We start from the raw sequence: 21,658 nt of genomic DNA, 5'->3' as shown, positions 1-21,658 counted from the left end.
ATGAACACTGCACTAAAAATATATTTAGAAGCTATTTATAATGCCCAAACTATGAGACTGAGACCGCACGGCTCTGATCAAGATGAGCCCTAATTATGACAGGCAGTAATTTAAAATCAGCTACTTGTGGGCAATTTGTTTCATGGTGGAGAGTCTCTTCACATGTTATATTGTCATAACTTCTAGGCTCAATAACTAGGCTCAAAAATTACTGTTCATCCCATTTGGTTCCCTTAAAAAAAAGTAAATCTTAAGTGTAGAATTTTCAATTTCGTGTGTGCGATCGGGAAACAGTTTTTGGAGCACGTATATAAATGTGCAGACACAAATGTGCTCACAAAATTTTCTCTGTGCACTCAACAGCACCCCGCCCCTTCAGCTCCACCCTAAAAAAATAAGAAGAATTCAAATGTGAGGAGGCGTTAATGTTTATTTTAAGACTGATGCAAGGAGGCTTTTTTGCATTAGTGGGAAAATGATTATATATAATTGGGAGAGATTAACATATAGTAACGCAACATCAATCTGATTTTTTTAAGGTTTTGCAAAAAAGGAAAATACAAACTTCAATATATACATATCATTTATATGTTAAAATGAACTATGGAACAATTTTTTCCAAACTAAGTACTTCTGATTTTGAATACAATATAGTGAAGTTGCACTTAATGTTAGATGAGTAAAACTAATGAATATTAAGCAAACCAAAATTTATTGAAACATTGTTTCAATTTTGAAACCATTTGTTTTGAGCACATTTTCGCATGCAACACTTAAGAGGCAGTTTTCTGCAATAATTAGCGATTTAGAGACATCAAGAAGAGTTTAAGAAGAAATAAGAACGAGAAAAAAACATTCGGAACACATTCAGATACTAAAGCTTTATGAAAATTTGTTGTTTGGACAATTTCTGGGTAGAAAGAATAATGGAAAATTAGTGCCTTATTGTTTACACTGCAAGTTTTATTTTTCCTATTTTATTACAACAGACAATCAAATCCTTGAAACCCAGCAAGAGGAGGAAATGTGTGGACACACCCCTGTGAATGACAAAGCTGAGTTCTTACACCAGACTACTTCATCTTCTCCACAGAACACTACACCCAGGGAACCTGCTTGCTGGTTATCTTTTACAGCACAATTGCAAATGTTTAGATATTTTCTATCAGTTTTAACCTAGGTCATTCAACATCTGCTAGATTGTACCAAAGCAGCTATAGTGCTACACCACAGGAAAGAATATTCACAAAGCTCCTGCATATCTGTCAAAAACTGCCTATTTATGTGCATGTAACAGAAAACACCCCAGAGACAAGGGGGTACTTGAATTCTCACAGATGAACATAGATACAATACTTTGATTCTTATGGGAAAACAGCTCACTGGGTTTTTGTAGAACACAGACATCAGCTAATGACTGACAACATGAGAAAGTGTCAGCAGAATGTGGAGTGTCCTTCCTTTTGACACATTATTATAAAAATGTTTATTGTATATTTATTTTAGTTTTTTTTTTATTTTACAAGCAAAGCACAATGAAAAACAATTCTCTTTTAGTTAACTCCACACCAAATCACCTTACAGAAATGGAAGAGAAGGGAGAGAGGTCAGAGTTATATAAAAAACTTCAGATGCTTATCAACTCTTGAGACATCAATGGAAAACATAATGACTAATCTACTACAGATCTAATCTGAAATCTGATACAATTAATTTAATCTAATACAAAGAAGCAGTCAAATCTAGGTACAGAACCTGCACAAGCTTCTCAAACCCACCCAAAACAAGCAGTTAGAATATGCTCCTGGGGTGCGTGTGGAAGTTCATTTCAAATCTTCCTGTTCTATACCATTCAGTGACCAGACCACAGATTTCAGTACACAGTGTTGTCAATGCAACACCTTGAATCAAAGAAATTGTCATATCTGAAAATGCTCAATTTATTAATTATTAACATAACATAAATATTGCAAAATTTACCTGGAAGCTCATTGGTTATCCCGTACAGAAGTACTTGTTGTTATTTTCTGTGTGACTAATGCACAGCTTTTGGGTACTTAAATACTGAAGATGGGTTCAAACTTCATGGAAATTGAAAATATGTCTTCTTGAATAACACAGAATATGTAGGATATGGTTTCATGCATAAAAAACACTTTCCATTATCGGATGTTTACCTTTTAACTGCTAGCATTTTAACCACTATTTAGGAAAACATTATGTTTGTTATTTGTGAATTCTTAGAGTTTTTTGAAAACCACAAAATATTCATTTATACTGTTGAAAGACACTATACCCATAAGAGTCAGGGCCATTTGTGCACTAGGGCCTATCCTGACAATCCAAGTACATAAAGTTTTAGGCAGAGCAGTTTATTTTTATATAATAACTTTGGAAAAATTATTTTTATGTAAACTATTCTTTCAGAAAATTAACTGCAATATTTGTGATTATTGAAATTCTTTTTTAGTGAGACATTCAATAAACATCAGAGTCTAGCAGACAATTCATTGGAAAGTACACCAGTAGCAAAGTGAAAAAAATGTCTCCTAGCTGTTTACCCCAGGTTTTCCCATATTTGATAGGATTTCCCTCATATAAGTGTCTCCCTCTTCAGAGAAAGTGCTTTTCACCACCTGCTATTTAAAAGTCACAGAGAACAACGTAAGAATCAAATTGCAACTTCACCACCAATGAAAGCCACAATGAAACAGACCTATTTCAGAATGCATTTTGCTTTTAAACTTAAGACATGCCTTATAGCAAATGAGGAGTATCCATATTTTTCCTTCTTTTCTTATTTTAGCTCAGTTGACTGTCTTTAAAACAAAGTGAAGACAACATGCTAATTCAAAGTACGTGTAAAAAAACGAGCTGCTACAATTAAGCAATGTATTATACTATAATACATTGGCGGAGCGGTGGCTCTGTGGCTAAGGATCTGTGCCTGTGACTGGAAGGTTGCCAGTTCAAATCCCACAGCCGGCAGAGGAATCCTACTCCTCTAGGCCCCTGAGCAAGGCCCTAAACCCCAACTGCGCCAGGGGCACTGTACAATGGCTGACCCTGCGCTCTAACCCCAAGCTTCTCTCCCTGTCTGTGTGTCTGTGTCTCATGGAGAGCAAGCTGGGGTATGCGAAAAGATGAATTCCTAATGCAAGAAATTGTATAGGGCTAATAAAGGAACATTATAACATTATTATAAAATTATACTATACTGTACATAACTTTGCAGGTATTTAAATTATTCTACTAAATGCATAATTTAGTAAAAGTACAGTAGGTAAGCATAGGTTCTTTATTTGGATATCAGTTTCTTCTGGCTCAGTGTTATATGATATTTTGCATCCTTAAAATTTGGATATTATGCTCATTCTACCTGGCAGTGTTTCCTTCCAGAAGTTTATTTGAAATAAACATTTAAAAACATTTATTGTCAAAATCACACTTGTATTGCATTCAGCTATCCAGGTTGCTTTTATTTTCAGTTTTTGTAAATTCTTACTGAAGTTCACAAGTTCCTAGAGCTAAATCTTAAGATCTTTTCTGGAAGATTGTCAACATACCCTCAAGAACTGCTCTGCCTTTAATAAATCACATAAGATCCAAGTGGGAAAGGAAAAGAAAAGGGCTGTCTAATAAGGAATAGGCACATAACAGCACATAGGAAGGATTTATATGGTTAGAAAGCAGGAGAAACTGGGATCTAAGAGCTGAAACATTCATTGTTTAAATTAAATTGTAAAGGTTAGATAATCATAAAGGAAAAACATTTTTTGAAGAACACTAATAAAGCGATTAGCCCTAAATGGTAGTCTGATGTCAAAAAAGAAACATTTTTTTACATCATTTTTACATAAAAGTGAACTTGACATAAAGAAAAGGGGATAATTTTGTTTCTTACTATGTTCATTGTGACAGTTTGCTTTCACCATAAGTTACCTTTGCTTTTCTCTGATTATATTAAAAGCACTTTCTCTGGGAGACAGCAATTCAACAAGGTGGCTTCAAGTCAAGACCGAAAGCAAATGTAACACTTTTTCCATCTCCACTGCAGAAGCAAAGTTAACAGGTCTTACATAACAGTTTACAGTACCTTTCGGATTCCTGGTCGGGTGTTTGAGGTTTGCTTTCAAACCCGGTAAAGCTGCTCATGTCCACATAGCCATCGTTCTCATTGGCAGAAGAAAGCGCCCTGCTAGGATCCTCGAAAAACTCCGTAAACGTTCCTGTTCGGGTGGGTCTCCTCGGAGGGATTTGGATATTTTCATAATCGGAGTTCATGGCGGGAATGTTCTCATAATCTGATGTATCTGCGTTGGGGAAAGATATGGATCTGGGTTTGGTCAAGGGAAGGGGCATAAATGGAGGCCTTGATCGGTCCTCAAACGATTCCACTCTCGATACACTCCTGCTGAATGTCTTTGGAGTTCCTTTCCTCTTGCTGTCCTTGTAGAAGAGAAAGGTAGATGGCGAGTCTAATGCCCATGGCTTCCCCGACCGAGATTTTAGTTGTGGTGAACTGCCAAGGCTCCTTCTGTCAAGTTCTAGGACTCTTAAGGGCCCATGGTGGCTTGACTCAGAAGAAGACCTAGAAGAAGAGACGTTCACATCTACGTGCACCTTGTTTTCCGTTTTCTTCTTAAACTTTAGAGTTAGGAAACGTTTGAATGAAGATTTTTTCTTTTTTTGTTTGTCTGCAGAGTCACTCTCAATTAAAAGCGACGGGGAGCTTTTAGTGATTGGTTTCTTGGTGATGTATGCTAATTCAAAGGGAGGAGGGATGTCGACAACTGAGGTTGGAGTGGACATACCACTGGATGGAAGGTGACTTCTCTGAGAGAAGCTACCAGATGATCCAATAAAGCAGGGCAAGGAAAGGTTGTCATCCTTTCTCTTCATTCTGCCATCCTCCCCTGTCGAACTATCATTCTCTCTAAAAACAGACATTGGCATATCCCGACCTTCAACAGAGTATGACCGAGGATATAAAATAAAACGCCTTGGCTTGGATGGAATCATTCGGTTTATCTCTAGCTGTTCGTGATCACTGAGTGGGTTACCACTTTTATCTAAGGCCACTGTGCAATATTCATTGGATTGGAGCATATCGGATTCAGGGCCAGTTTCCTCAGGCACAGTCTCAGGCACATAACCAGGCACTTTACCAGAAAGAGACCTAGTTCTCGTTACAATACTCTTTCTGTCCAGAGAAATAAAGTTCAGGTTTTCTCCTTCAGTGTCAAGTCCAGCCTCTTCATAGACGTGCTCATCACTGATGGTATCTTCTGCTCTGTCCGTGTCTGTTTCCTCCAAGTAAGGCACAATAAGGCCTTCAAAGTCTATGTCATCCCCAAAAATATCTGAAGTGTCTGTTAATGCCTGCCTATTGATCAGTTCATCTATCCTTATCACATCTATGTCTCCTGGAACTGTCATAGCACATGGTTCATTCTGAGCTTGGTTAATGCTCTGACTACTAAGACCTTCACCCTCTCCTTCAGTACAGTCAGCATCTACTTCTGTTTTGTCTTGGTCAGGTTCCATGAGGTTGTCTGCTTCAGGTACTTCAATAAGGTCCTCAGGTGGAATACATTCAACTGCTTCTAAATCCTCTGCTTCCTGAGAGACAGATCCATCTAATTCACTAGCATCTTCAACAGGCTCACTGACTTCAATTTCAGGCATTAATTCTGTCAGAGGAGATTGAATCTCAGAACTAAACTGTAAAGAGTCAATGGTTTCTTCAGTTGTGTCTCCTACAATGTTAGCCTGGATTTCCTCAACATCAGCTATAGCCTCTAATGAAACATTATCGGTGGTGTTCATAGGTGCCTGTTCTTCAGAGCTCAAGACTTTAAAGGTTTCGTTATCATTATATTTCTCCTCAGGTTTTGCCTCATTTTCCAAATTATTTTCCACATCTGCAATGGGCTCATTGCCTATAATACTATCCTCAGCCGCTTCTGAGACACTGGAATCATTTATTTGGTCTGCAAGAATTTCTTGTTTACCAACTGAAGCAAAATCTACAGAGATCTCATTCTCCTGCTTCTCCGAAAATGAAGTTTCAAAAGACACAGCACACTGATTGTCCTGATGTTCTTCACTTTCTAAAAGATCCTCACAATTGTTGTTCATTAAATCACCCTCTTCGTCTTTGGGATCTTGTGTTTCTTCATAAAAAGTCGCAGACTCTTGTGAAAATGCACCAGGTGCATCATCCTCTTCAGCAATTCCACACCGAGCATTGATAGCCGGGGTATTATCACTGAGGCATTCCTCAACAGCCTCTCTCTTGGCATCATTTCCTGCATCTTGACTTAATTCTTCATCAACCTCAGCACCCTGCTGGGTGTCTACTAATTCATAATCTTCATTTGCCTGATGAGGTTGATGTTCAGAGGATTTGTTCACTTCCTCATTATCACAAGCTTCAGCAATTTCTGAAAGTTCATCATCAGCCTCAAGCGTTTCATGTGAACCACAGCATGCTGGTTCAGTTATCTCCCCATATTCAGCGTTACTAATTTCAGCACTTTCCATTCTATCAGTGCCTTCAGCGTCAACAGGGTCCATTAAATTTCCCTCACCCCCCTCTTCATCCTGTTCAAGTTCCTCTCCGTTGTCACTAGAACCAAGGGCCACAGCATCAGAACACAGCTCCAGCATTGTCTCCTCCAGCTCCTCATTGTCACATTCCTCTCCTTCATCTGTAAGCTGCTCATTGTCAGACAACAGAATATAGCCATCACCTGTTATCTGAAAACTGTCAGACTCATTCTCTTGATTGAAGTCCTCTTCAGAGCACAGTAACATGCCATTGGAGCACCTGTTGAGGCTATTGTTCGTATACAAGCAACACTTTTCATCCGAGTCCTGCAGAAGCTTTGGTTTGGGAGCAATAGGAGGCTTGGGACCCCGGGCTGAGGAGCAAGGTTTTGACATCAGTGATGAAGGCAACTTAGAAGTCAGGTGACTAAGAATCTTTGGTTTTGGTGCTAGGGGTGGCTTCTTATAATCTGAAAAGAGAGAAAAAAACATTAGCTCCCTAAATGTCTGCTGATCATAATGACACTTCCATTATCAATTATCATGTTCCAATCTTTTTAAAAACTACATAATCGTAAGAGAGCAAATAAATAAGGGCACATTGAAGGAATGAAATACTCTTTTTTTTACTGAACTCATAAATATTTTAAATAATAAACTGAAGTTTATTTAATAATTCCTGCATAAAAAGAGCATCTAAAGGTTAGTTGATGTAAAACTACTTTAACAAAAAATGGTAATTAATACTCAATAAAGCTGTGTTCTGTCAAATCATTCTTAAAATACTTGTATAATGCAAACTGCAATGGTACTGACTACAGCCAGGCATGATGCCAGCAGACACCAGATTCCTGCACAGCTCTGTAAACACGCCTCGGTCCTGACCTACACAACCCCAGACATTAGTCCAGGACCTCTCCCATGTATGACTGACACATAGTAAACAATTCTGAATGTTTTTTAAAACAAACATGGCCTGTGGCCCACTGAGGCCTAAAAGTAGACAACCCTTTATGCAAATTACCTCTGTAGATTTCTCTACCCTGCTCTGAATTTATCTCTAATTTTTATACCACTACTTCTTCTAACTTCTAATTGCAGTATAATAAATGTTAAATTTCACCTTTATTGTAAAGCACTGTAGAAATATCTTTATAAATCTGGTATATAATATTCATCATTGTAACACTTAACACATACTCAATCATAATATAATCATTAAAACATGAAGGTTTAGTATGAAATATTTCCTAAAGTGCATTTTGATATTAAGTTGATATCATTTTAACATTTAAAATGATATAACAGTCTGCAGTAAAAGGATAATTCTTATACCACTTAAATTAAGAAAATATATGGTAAAAAAATACATCATTCAACCTAATGTATCAGTATTACTTAGCCTTTGGACAGTAGTTTGAATTGTGAAACTACTGCAAGAACATTTCAAGAGTGTGTGTTGTAACTATGGATATTTCTAACTTTAAGACAATGTACACCTGAATTCCATAAACAGCAGAAACTGAATATTAAAAATATAAACTCAGCAACAAATAGTTGTGAAAAACATACCTTGCAATTTTTTTATAGAAAACTTATTGTGACTTTGTGGAAAAAGACCTCACTTGTAAATAATAGCTACTGTAATATTTCTCTAGATGACAGAATCTGACAGCCCATGTAACAAATATCCCCATAACTGCCAATAGTAGCTAATAGCTGGGGTTGTGAGATTTCTGATTTATTATTTTAACATATACAGTTGCAAGAAAAAGTTTGTGAACCCTTTGGAATTACCTGGATTTCTGCATTAACTACTCATAAAAATGTGGTCTGATCTTTAACTAAGTCACATGAGATCAACTTCAACTATGAGATGAGATTGGAGGTGTGGGTTGGAGGTGCCCCGTCCTATAAAAAAGGCACACAAAGGTTGGTTACTGACAGAGTCTGTTCTTCTCAAGAAAGAGGTGTTCATGTGAACCATGCCCCGATCAAAAGAAATATCAGAGGACCTTAGAAGAAGAATTGTAGAGATGCATAAAGCTGGAAAAGGCTACAAAAGCATTTCTAAAGGCCTGGGTGTTCATCCATCCACAGTAAGACCAATTGTCTACAAATGGAAGAAATTCAATACTGTTGCTATTCTCCCTAGGAGTGGGTGCCCTGCAAAGATCACGGCAAGAGTGCAGTGTGCAATGCTGAAGGAGGTGAAAAAGAACCCTAGGGTAATGGCAAAGGACTTGCAAAAAATCTCTTGAACGTGCCAAAGTCTCTGTTCATGTGTCCACTATAAGAAAAACACTGAACAAGAATGGTGTTAATGGAAGGACACCACGGAAGAAACCACTGCTCTCCAAAAAAAAACATTGCTGCACTACTCAAGTTTGCAAAAGACCACCTGGATGTTCCACAACGCTTCTGGGACAATGTTTTGTGGACGGATGAGACAAAAGTTGAACTCTTTGGCAGAAACACGCATGTTTGGAAGAAAAAAAGCACTGCACACCAACACCAAAACCTTATCCCAACCGTGAAGTATGGTGGAGGGAGCATCATGGTTTGGGGCTGCTTTGCTGCCTCAGGGCCTTGACAGCCTGCTATCATAGAGGGAACAATGAATTCAAAATTGTATCTGGAAATTTTGCAGAATGTCAGGGTAGTGGTCTGTCACCTGAAGCTTAATAGAAGTTGGGTGATGCAACAGGACAATGACCCGAAACACAGGAGTAAATGAACAACAAAATGGTTTAAAGAGAACAAAATTTGTGACCTGTGACCTGACGAGAACTGTTCATGCAAGGAATCCCAGAAATATCAATGAACTGAAAGAGTTTTGTAAGGAGGAATGGTCTAAAATGCTTATGTCTCATCAGCAGCTACAAGAAACGTTTGGTGGAGGTTACTGCTGCTAAAAGACAGACAAAGATATGCAAAAGACAGAAAACAACTTACAAAACATGGTAATAATGAGACAATGGCAGCAAGAGCAGAGTCACTACATTGTAGCCGGACCAGAATTTTTAAACCAATCTCCCAGTATGGTGACACTGTGATGTAGGGAGGTATTGCTTTGAATGAAAAGTTAAACAGAGGTCTTTACTACAGTACATGACCACTAAAGATACTTTGTCATAGAAGACCATGGCTATTGTCCCTTAGCTAAGCAAAACATTATAAGATCAATGTACTTCCAGCTGTCACTTCCTCTGATTCTCTGTAAGAGAAGTCTACTCAGAATGTGTTTTTGCTGGAAGGGTTAGTCAGCATAGAGAAAGAACAATGAAAGCAGAAATAACAACAGAAAATCACACGAAAGGCAATACAAGATAAATAGCAAGAATGCAAATGAAGAGAATAAAACTGGCATTGAAACGAACTAGACCTTGGAGATGAAGTCCACAGGATATGATCTCAGGTTCACATTGTGATAAACAACACCTTTATAACTATCACCTCTATAGATTGACATACAGTAGGAGCACAGATTGCCATAATTACTATACAGTCTACAGGAAGACTGAATTGTGAGGGAGGATGTTTCTCACCAGTTCTGTGGTGATTCAGAGGAATGGCAAGACACTTTTATGTTTCTCTTCATCGCACAGTTAATTTCTGAATCCCAGTTCCAGAGGTTAAGATTTTTTTTTCTCTGTTCTGCTTTTATTATTGTAAATGTTAAGAAAATTATTGCTAAAATTGATTGCTAAGCAAACAAAAGGCAGGATCACCATTCCAATAAATGGAATATCGTACAATATATCAGCCTTATCTGAAATGCAACTTGCTTCTTTTTTATTTATTGCAGGGAACAGCCATACCACTAGGAATACAAAATAATCTTTTTGTAATCTTTTGCAGATTCTTAACCTCCTCATACACATTTTTATTTTTACCTTTTTGGGACCTTTCCATTGACTCTCATTCAAATTACTGCTCCAATTCTCACTAAGATTAAACTCCAGGCAGGATGGAAATAGTCAAAACTAATATGCTTGTCACTTTTAGATGTAAAAGAAGACGGCTATCTGGATCATAAAAAGTAATTTGTATGGACATCACCACATCATTGTTTGGTGGGACTGTATACAAACAAATGCCCCTAAATTTCTACTTCCTTTTCTGATGCTATCTTTAACTATTTTTTCCTCAAAATTCAATAGGTGACATGTAAGGTTCATTCTGAAATGTGACACAATACACTAAATAATTTAAAAATGGGCTTTTTATGCAGATTGATAAAGACAAAATACATGTGCTGGAAAATTCTTCTCCTTCACTAAAGGTGTATTTCACTCATAATGCTGTAGCTACGGAATAACTAAATAAATATAATATATAATAAATATAATATAATACACAACTTTTTAGGTTTCTTAATATTTTATAGGCCTGTAATATTGGAAACAGCTTTTGGACAGTTTTAATATTCTCAGTCGTAATTATTACTACGGGAAGATTAGGGTTGGCTGGATGTTGCAATCATAAAAAACTTTTCAACATGATTTTTGGAAATAATATTTAAGCCAAATGTGCATAAGATATCATTTTATTAAACCTTTTGCTCACATTGAATAACTGGTTGAGTTTAGACTATCAAAGAGTGTATATATGAAATAAGAATTATAAAATAAGTGATTGTTAAAGATTAATAAGACATCATAATGTTCAAAACATTCAGAATATGATGCATGATTTGGGCTGGGAGCTTGTGGGACAGCAAACGTTGCATATGGAGAATACGATATGTTACATAATACATAATATGTGCATGTACTGTACCTGTACATACAGTTAATAGCTCAGATGCAAGATACTGACATATAGCACTAAGCCTCCTCAAAACAAAGGTAAAACTACCACCCCAACGGCAAAATCAACAAACTTAAGCCTCAGCAGCACTTTGGATTAGTTGATCGGTAGTTCTGCTTTAAATGTAATGCAATTAATAGGCGCTTTAATGCATAATAAATGCATTTGTAAATATTTAATTTGGTGATATTTTGAAAAAGGGCTCCTTAGTGACGTAGTATTTTATAGAAGGGTGACTTAAAAAGAAACAATAGAAACACTAGTTTAGTGCTAATGTCCAGCTACTGTACTGTAGGTGTTTAGTACAGGTCTCCCTGAAATAGGTACTGGAAGCGCAGTATTTCATTGTAGTACATTTACACGAATCACTTAATTAATGAAAGAGCCTCAGGAACTCAGTGTTTATATAACAAGAACCACAAAATGGTACTTCTACAAGAAATATAGCGGCAGATCATCATAATAACGCTTTTACTACAGGAGTTTTTTTTTGTTTTTGTTTTTCCTCAGTTATATAAAGAACAAATAACCTTACTTTCATAACACAACAGCTTGATGTCTTTTCCTTCCCATAGATTAAGGAACTCACAATTTCAAGAAAAGGTGTATATTTGATTGTCCTCTTTATTTTTTTTGTTTCTTTTCATGTAAATTCCAAGTGAATGTAAATCGGCATGAAATCACCTAATTATCTATGTCCCGTTCTGATACTCCAAGAAGAAACAGAGATTTTATTTAACTTAAATGCGGGTATTAGTTCAGAACTACTCGTTAGAGATAAAACTTCAAAATTACACAAAACCCAAAACCAAACATTATATATCTCTCATTCAGAGAGAAATTCATTCATTAAATTTCGTTCTCTGATTTTTTATAAAAGAGACAGCTTAATGTTTCTGAGGTCAACAATTTACAATTGTATAAATATGCAATAGCTTAATTTCGCGATATTCTTTTTGGTAAGTAAATGACCAATCGTCTTTGGAAAAGTACTTACCTGTATTCATATTGGGACACCATCCGCATCTGCTGTAGTCTCTTCACAACATTACACCTCCCGATTCTTTGCGCGCAGGGTTACATCCAAAAGACTCAAGAAACTTATCCTAGAAAATTCCAACAGAAGTAAAAGAAGTTGTATGGTCAAAAGTCACTGAAAATATCATCTTTTCCAACCCTTTATCTCTCCGTCATTTTGGTTTCTCCTAAACTGTTAAGGTCCTCAGCTCTCCAAGTGCACATCGCATTTGCTGAAGTGGTGCTGAGTGCGCTAGCGTTCGGAGCTCTGGCTGCAGGAGGCATTTCCCTTCGTTTCCTGAAGAGGAAGCTCTTTTGCTCAGTCAGGGATTGTAAACCAAAGTAAATTGCTCAGATTCAGGCAAAACCAATTCTGGTTTAAAGAGACAGAACCCACACCTCTTGCAAATGCGAAGAGTGCCGAGAGATGTCTCAGTGACTTACTGTACTGTTCATGTATAACACAACGCGGTATTCCCCGGTTCAGAATAAGAATTTGCACTTGAGGCGCTTGAGTCTCAGAACAGCGAGAGGAGTTGTCATGCCTTCCAATCAAGTAATCAGTGGTAAAGTTCTAAAACCATTTTTTTAATAGGCTTGATTAACTCACCTGGAACGCATTCCATCCTCGTTGATTCTCTTCCATATTTTCAGACTATAATTAACTGTCTTCTGGCTTGTTTTCCGTTTATCTCACAGAAGTTAGTAGGGAATATTGGAATGAAAAAATGTTTTATAGCTTCAGTGCAATGATGTGAAATTTAGATTAGCCAAAAATATTATGCAACATATGTCATCTGCATGTTAATTACAAATATCTGTAACACAAATGGTGTTTAGAATACATCTAAAATGAGAAACTACCGCGTTCTGGAATATATTTATCTTTGTGACTAGGGTTATGCAATATAAAATAATTTTTAATGTTTTGGTAACCACTAGTAAAGGAACCCACATAACATAAGAAGAGGATAATTTGACGGATTACAACACTTTGGATTTAAATGGTGATGCTTTGATTAAGTAATATTTACATTTTATAAACTGCAGGGAATGAGTACAGTATACCGTATATAAATATCAGGAGTATTTTCTAAGGCTTAAAGAAAATATTCATTTGGACTCAAAAGATTGTCAAAAGTGGTGAATCTGCTTTTGAGTCAGCATCCTGTAGTTTATAATGAAACAACAGTGTAATTCAAGCATACCAATAACATGGTTTCTACCAGTAATCACTATCAGTGATAAAATGTAAGTGTGATCACCTTAAGTGATTTCATACAAATGAAACTGATGCTGCCAATGGGTGTTTGGGGTTTTAATGCTGGTCGAAGAAATTTTTCATTGAAATCTTTCCTAAATGCTTGGAGTTCCAACATACTTTGCTAAAAACAGTTTCTCTAGGATACCAGTAGTCTTTGTCATTATAAGCCTGGGTTTCCTGTCCATACATCTGTTGTCTGATTGGAGGAAAACAGTCCTTTAAAACCTTGCTTCATAACAGGAAACTGTTCTCTCTGTTTCCTGCACTACAGGCACCACTTCCTTAGCAACAGATGGACAGACCTGGCATGGTTTAACCCCTTAGGGTACTATAATGTACCATAACGAGAACTGCGCGTTGACATTTTGTGGTTCTGAATGTCACAGTGACAAACAACTTCTACACCTGGAACAACATTTTCCTAAAAATACATTCAGTTCCCCCAGACTTTGATAATAAATTCAAATGCCATGTATTTTATAGTTATAATTATTCAATCAGCTTTACACATACAATTACTCGAGGTAAAGATACAGTTACTTTTTGACGGTCCTGGGTCTTCCGTATATTATATATTTTGCACATTTTGCATTTTGTGTCACATCTTACTAGAAAACTGTAAATGAATATACAATTTACATAAACATAGGGCCAAGTATGTTCTTGTCACATAAGAAAAAGGAACCAGATAACACTTTGGTCTTTCTTTCAAATCATATACAGTATAGAAGTATAGAAAACAGTATAGAAAATATATGCTTGGATGTTGATAATGTGACAAGTGCTACTGTACATGTGACATCCACATTTTTACGTCAGCATTACTGCAACATACCACACATTGCCACGGCATTAAAATAAAACTATTGTTATACCACTCTTCCCAAAACATTTGTGAAAAACATGAACGTCTGGAAAACCTCATTATTCAAATCAACTAGAGCAAGCCCTGCACCTTTGGGGAATTCAGTATTGCTCTGAATATTAAAGGATGAACTATTGAACATCAGGAAGATCTGGAACTGAACCAGGACAAGGGAGAGTTCTTAGTTTTTGAGAAGGGACACAATCCAAGCCTTCCATTCCACATTAGATGGTGAAGTTCTGCATGGCACTTTTGAATTTTTTTTAATGAATAAAAAAATGAAAGTAGAATACATTCACAAATTGAAAAACTATCCAAGACCTATAAAAAAATCCATAGGTTGCCAGGAATGTTGCATGACTGGACTGCTCATTTTTCCTTCCACCATTCCCTGACTAGATCATTTGGTTTTAATTTCTCCAGGCAGCTGACATTCCAAAAAGCTGCTGGAGGAGATTGGAGGAGAAAGTAACTGTAGAAATGACATCTGCAGCTTTAAAGACATTGCAATGAAACTTCAACTCAAATTATGGAGGAGAGTTTAAATGGATTGGACTGGACAATGTAAAAACAGAAGTATAAATAGGTATGATTATTATAATACCGACAGGACAAGTTGTTTTTAAGCTATAATACTTGAAATGAATACTTTGTTGTCTTACTGCACCAAATGTGAGATTAAAGAACAGTGGTTTGGCCATGGGATAGCACAGATTCCTGGGGCGCTATCTTTGTGGAGTTTTTCATGTTCTTCCTGTGTGTGTAGGTTTCCTCCCACAATCTAAAGAATGGTAGGTTCACTGGCTTCTGGGATAAATGGCACTGGTGGGCATGTGTGTGTTTGGGTCTTTGTGCTCTGCGATGCACTGGTGTCCCATGCAGGGTGTATCCTGCCTTGTGCCTGTTGCTTGCCATGTCCCTGTTTTAGATGAAGGGATTAGAAAATATATGATTGGTTTGGCCATTCAACATCAGGCTGGGTGAAATACTGCATGTGATCAGAAAATCAGAAAATAAATTAAACACTTTTATAGTCTTCCATCAATCTACTATCAGAAAGCTGCTTATGTTTGTTGAGCATCACAGCAATCCAATGCCTATCCTGGAAGCACTGGGAGTAAGGCGAGACCACTCAATTTCCAAATGTACGGTCTTATTTCTTATGCATCCTCCTGGAGATAGACAAAAACCTCACATCAAAGACAGTTTTGGAGTTTAAATATTCAAAGTCTAGACTCTTGCAAAAAAGAGAACTTTATGATTAACTTTGAATCTTTAACAGCCTAGATAAAACAAGGTGGAACCCAGGCTGTGTTATTTTCTGGTTCTGACTATAAGCGGCAATTTGAGCAAAAATGTGTCGCCTCATGCTACAAAAAATTAAACAGCATCATCTGATGGGTGATGAGCTTTGTATACAGTAGGGACTCTTTGAAGGCTGCTCAGCTTCAATAACACCAGTCACTTTTCACTTTAAATGTTGCTGTGAAGTTACTGGTCACACATAAGATCTCTGAATGTACAAGTGAGTGTCTTTGATACAAGGGTCAGTGTGGCTATAAAGCAGTAACACCTTTGTCAGATTTAAACAAAACGGTTTTACTATTTACCTGGAAAGAAACACAAATGATAGATAATATTTTTAAGTTTATTTATACATTTATTTCTCTCACCTCTGAATTCTAATTATTTAAAATGTTTTTGGTCTTTACCTACACCAAGCCACAAATTCTTCAATGTGCCTATAACGACATTAGAAATGAACACATCCAGCCCATATAAACTGTCACAAAACTGAAATGTGGAACATATGAAAATATTGAAATAAAGCAAGACTGTGCTCCAATCTTTGAAAACCTCCCATTTACAGAAGATGTTGTGGGTTTCAGATTGTTGGGGTTATTTTATTACCATCATTTTCATTATTATCAGTTATTTATTATTACAGTCATTTATTACCTCTATGTGAATGTGAATTTCTAGAATTGATTACTGATCTGTGTAGTTAAAAAAATAATCACTTTGAAACAAATATTAAAATATTTTTAAAACATTTTTCTTTAACAGCCTAAAACTGAATGCTGAAATAAGAAAATAAATGTATTAACCTGGTTGCTAAGTACTTTCTTTCTACCATAGTGTATGTCAAGTTAAAAAAATATATTTTGCCGAGTGATTTTTTTAATAATACACATATTCATGACAAGATGTTCATAACAATAAGCAAGTCTCACGATGACAGAGCAAAACATTTGGTGCTGCTAAACATGACCTTTGGGGTGTTTGGCAAAAAATATGTTTTCTTTTCAGGCCCTTTTGGGGGAAAAATAAATGCACAATGGCACAATGAATTGTGCTAGACAAAATGTGTTTTTTTTCTTGGTAAATAGTGCTCCAGATGTGCCACAGATGAAAACATGTTTTCAGATCAGGACTTGAGCTTCCTTATTGTTAGTGCAGTTTAGCTTTGTAAAGTACGGTGGTGTCATTCTGTCTGTTGGGTACCTCTGATATTGTGTTAGTAACGTCATGAGGAAAACAAGTTGTTGGAACGCATCAGCCACAGGAAGTTCCCTTGAAAGGGTCACTGACACGCAAAACAAAGATTCAAATCACAACTCCAAAGAAACAAACGTCCAACCCTCACTTTCTTAATACCAAAAATAAGCCTGTGAATGCCAAGTCAGCTCCATTAGATCGACGCTGCGTAGGAAGCATATACTGTAGCTAAAAAAAGCGCAGAGTGAAATAACAAATTTTAGTTGTATTTTTTCCTAAGGATATAAAAATAGATCCGCTGGACAAACTGTTAGGAGTCCTATAAAATGAGCTAATGTTCTCAGCAGCAGGGCGAATGTGGCTGATTTTAGCAGCGGACAAACCTCTAGCCTTGAAAGCAATCCTGACCAATTTCGACTGACACCTGTACCCGAAGTGACTTAGTTTTGCACTTATTTATGCAGCTGGGTATTTTACTGCAATGGTTCAAGTGAAGTACCTTGCTCTAGGGTACAACAGCAGTGTCAAACCTGGGATATTAATCCACGACCTTCCAGTTACGAGTCCAGAATCCCAAGCACTGCTCCTCTACAAGATTGTTAAAGCTGTTATGGCTGCTTGCCGAGTTGTTATTTTTTTTAAGGGTTTTCATATTTTTGCCATTGAGTATAATTTGGGAATTTGACTTCCTTTTACAATAGATACACCAAATATGTGTGCTTTTGTTTCCTTTCCCTCACAAGATAGCATTTAAGGGTTGTGAGTTATTCGGAGTAAAAATACAACTTTCTGAGGATCCATATTGGCTGGGATTTTCATTTCTTTCTGAGAATAGACAGGAATCGCACGTTTTAAATCTTCTGTAAAGCCTTAGAAAACATAAAGGGAATAACATAAAATAACATAACATAATAATAAGAGTTTGCCCATCCATCAATGCTCAGCAGCTGCAACTGTACTGTTTATCCCTTGAGGTTCATGCTGAGCAAGAATATGACCCAACAGCAGAGCGGAAAGGCACAAATCCCTGAATGGGACAACAGCCTATCACAAAGATCACACATACTGTACAAGCTTTCACTCACACACCCATATAGTGACCAGTTCCAGTTTAGAACTACCAATTAACCTGGGCAATATGTCTTTAAGCTGTGGGAAAGGATGTGGAGTACCTGGAGAAAATCCAGGCAGAAACTAGTAGAAGATGGAAGCACTTCACCAAATGAGCCACAGTCCACAATCAAACCCAGAACCCAAGAGCCGGGAGCCAGAGCCACCATGTTATCTAAGTCTTTAATGAAGGGTAGTTTACTTATAACACCCATCCATCCAACCACTTTATCCAATAAAGAGTTATAGGGAGCCTGGCAAGTAATTGGTACAAGACAGGATACACCCCAGATTGGACACCAGTCCACAGGTCTTTTCCCAGAAGCCCATTAACCTACCAATATGTCTTTAGACTGTGAGAGGAAACCAGAGAAAACACCTGCAAATGTGGGCATGTAAAAAAAAAACTCCTATTTTTTTTTACAAATATTCAAAGGAGTTACAGTTATTGATTTATTAGCCATTTGAATAGACAAGCAGGACTGTGAACAGAGGGTGGGAACAATATGGTATATTGGGGTTAAATATGGTAGTGTGCCTATGGCAAAAAAAACATAAAAGAAACAGGCTTTGTTTTTTTATCTAAATATTACTTCAAAGTACTTTGTGGTGATAGTGGTACCACTCTATAATAAATAGGCAGACCTGAAAGTCAGCATTTTTAAATGGGGAAAAAAGAGAATTCCCACTGGAGTACAGCTCCTGTAGCCAATCAATAACGGTACCCTTTATTAAAATGTAACGGATGCAGCTTTATTCTCCTTCTGCTTGGCTGTGCTACTAACATATGAAGCAATTATATCCCTTCTCTCCCACACTCAGATATTTAGAAGGCTTATAGTTTTAAGCCAATTGTTTCAGTAATAGGGCACAACATAAATATCATACGCCACCAAGAGTCCTCCAAGACTGTTTTTCAGGAGGCCATGGCTTTTTTTCACCATGACAATGTTCATGGCATTGATGCTAATTAGAGAGATTCAAAAATCCATTGTGTTTGCTCATGTGGCTGGAATAAAACACACAGTTCTGCATGTTCCATTACAAAAAGGGCATGTTATTGGTTTTTTTTACAAGGCAGTTCAGCTGTTCAGTTTTTTGTTTCATTTTTCCAAAAATGAAGAATTTTAGTAGTTCCTAAAAATAACAATGCCATTTTGTGTTGACTTTGAGAAAACATCCTAATATGAATAAGGATTAAACTTAGCCTTGGATCTGAATGGACAAAAAAAAACAGTAGCAATTGAAAATGCATGTTGATTGCTGCAACAGTACAGTTTATTGAATACTGGAATATGCATTGTTTGAAACTCAACTGCAGAAGCGTATGCACTAATATTAATTCCTAAGGATAATTCAATCTTGAAGGGATTGTGTGGTCTAATTTAAAAATGTACAATGAATTTGCTAAATGAGATGCACTCTGAACCTTCACACCCTACCTCCACAATAATAAATTTATGTGCCAGAGTTAATTAATGTTCTGTAGATACAATACCTATTTTTGTCACCGCTCTGAGGAGTACCCTAAATTATACTGGGTTGTAGACTGGTTTGAACCATTACTAAAAATTGTAACACATAAATTAAAAGACTGATTAAATAATTGCCTATTATTTTTCTGTGAGTAAAAAAGTAGGTTCACTTTATTGTCAGATTCATTGCTTCATTCTGTAAGCTAGTCGCAGAAAGAAAACACACCACAACGCAAAATCTTTCTGGATTGAGAAGACGTGCAAACAAAAAATAGCAAAAAAGTTAAATGATATCTTGACTTGAGGATGTGCATAAATATTCTATTTGGTGACTTTATAAAGTTGGAACATGAAACTTGAAAGGTGATAAAAAATCATGTTTGTGTCAGTCAGCACGATGTCACAGCAAAAGTCACTGGTAAGGTAGTCTTTGACCTCTGAAAAGGCTTAAGAAGATTTCAGCAAATCCTACTTCTCCAGAGAAATAACCGGGAAATGGGCAGTTGTACAGCAGGTCTTTTAAATGGCAATTCTTTAATATTCCAATAAATTTGCTGAGCTATTACGTCAAACCTCATCTTCATACAGCTCATACGATACAAATGCTCACCGTTCCACCTGGATTTGCCAGCTGCCTATGCTTTCTTGTCAAAGACCTTGCAGAACTCTGCATTTCAGGAGTGTCGACCTACAAACTAGCTGTGATCAAAATCAAACTGTCTTAAAAATAAATCTCTCCTGATTTACTGTTTCCTCTGACTGTTTGCAGATTTTTAGTGGGAAGGCAGGGGGTTGGATTTCAGGATAAGAAATGTAAATTTTCTTTGTTTATATAAATTATCTTGGTGTTGTCCTATTATTTCTTCCAGCAAGAAAGATGGTGAACCACCGGGCAAAAATTAAACTGTTAAATGATTTATGAGCCTGGATAGTGTATCTTGTGGAAGTATTAATAGTCTTAATGTTTTTATTGAATGTGGCAAACCTTGCATTTAAAACAGGAGATAAATTTGTTCAAATGCGCCATTCTGTCTGATGTGTTAGTAGCCCCAAACCAGTTATCACACTGCTCTGATTATAGTGAGTATTAACTGTTGGAGGGATTTAATCTAATGCAGATAGTGCCTGTCCTCTGCTACTGTACTTAAATGCACCACAGTGTCTTATTAATTCAAAAAATAACATAAAAAGGTAAAGCCGTACATTTTTCATTCCAAAAAAACAAACAAAAGCCTGAATTCTGAAATGAGAACAGCTTCTGTTTTCCTGTATATCTGTCGGGGTACCTGGTTTTCTTATTAGTTTCCTATGTGCTGGAGCATTAGAGCTCCTGGGAGTGTGAAAGTAGTATTGACTCCATTAGAATTTGCCACGGCACTGTGTTCACTTGAACAAGATCCCTGTTAATGTCCAGAACATTTTATTAGGATTAATAATATTTTCAGTGCTGCTGTTTTTTTTCTTAAACACAAAACATCCACCAGCTGAGTATATAAACACAAAAACAGTAGCTACAGTACATAGCATGTTTATGAACGCAGCTAGTGTGAGCGTGCAAACATACTCATTTCTGTCATCACGATCTATTGTGTGAAACGGAGCCCATTCATGTTGCAGTGGAGCAAATAAACTGGAAAAGCCAAAATATGTTTTCACTGCCTTGAAAGTACAATAAATATTTATGTTTTGCACAAAGAAAAAAAAACATTTGTTCTAGGCACACTGTGACAGGAAATACAGCTGAATGTCAAGGTATATCATTCCCCAATGTAGATATTAGCAAATACTAAAAGATCCAAAAATTAACTGTTATTATGACATGTGCTGAATATAATAGCTTACTTGATCCTAAGGTTGTGCTGAGGAGGAAAACACAGATGGTAATTGTTTTTGTTCTTCTCTGAGACCTACCTGACCTTTCACAATAGTTATGGGGACTTTTTTTTTCTCAGTCTCCGGTTCTTGGCAGCTTTGACTGAAGGCTTCCTTACAGTTTGTCTGTCAAATACCATAATAAGGGAGCCTTCAGGACCGTTCTTCTAGTAAGCTTTTTTATTCTGTAAG

The 21,658-nt window shown here is 36.8% G+C and overlaps 1 protein-coding gene across 1 annotated transcript in view; it reads right to left on the bottom strand.

Annotated features, from left to right (window-relative positions):
* The window catches only part of fgd5b (FYVE, RhoGEF and PH domain containing 5b), a 69,037-nt gene extending 56,337 nt beyond the window's left edge, over positions 1 to 12,700 (bottom strand). Inside the window, exons 1-2 of the mRNA XM_088917372.1 lie at positions 12,362 to 12,700; positions 4,097 to 7,022 (exon numbers count right to left, since the gene is read on the bottom strand). Of these exons, the coding sequence (XP_088773498.1) occupies positions 4,097 to 7,022; positions 12,362 to 12,371 (2,936 nt within the window). The 5' untranslated portion in view covers positions 12,372 to 12,700. The remainder of the gene's footprint in view (positions 1 to 4,096; positions 7,023 to 12,361) is intronic.
* Positions 12,701 to 21,658: the final 8,958 nt, after the last annotated feature.

The sequence above is a fragment of the Atractosteus spatula genome, chromosome 5, assembly GCF_055471065.1.
Source record: "Atractosteus spatula isolate fAtrSpa1 chromosome 5, fAtrSpa1.hap1, whole genome shotgun sequence".
Lineage (NCBI taxonomy): Eukaryota > Metazoa > Chordata > Actinopteri > Semionotiformes > Lepisosteidae > Atractosteus > Atractosteus spatula.
The sequence above is the reverse complement of the archived record's forward strand: the minus strand, read 5'-3'. Positions and strand labels throughout refer to the sequence as shown.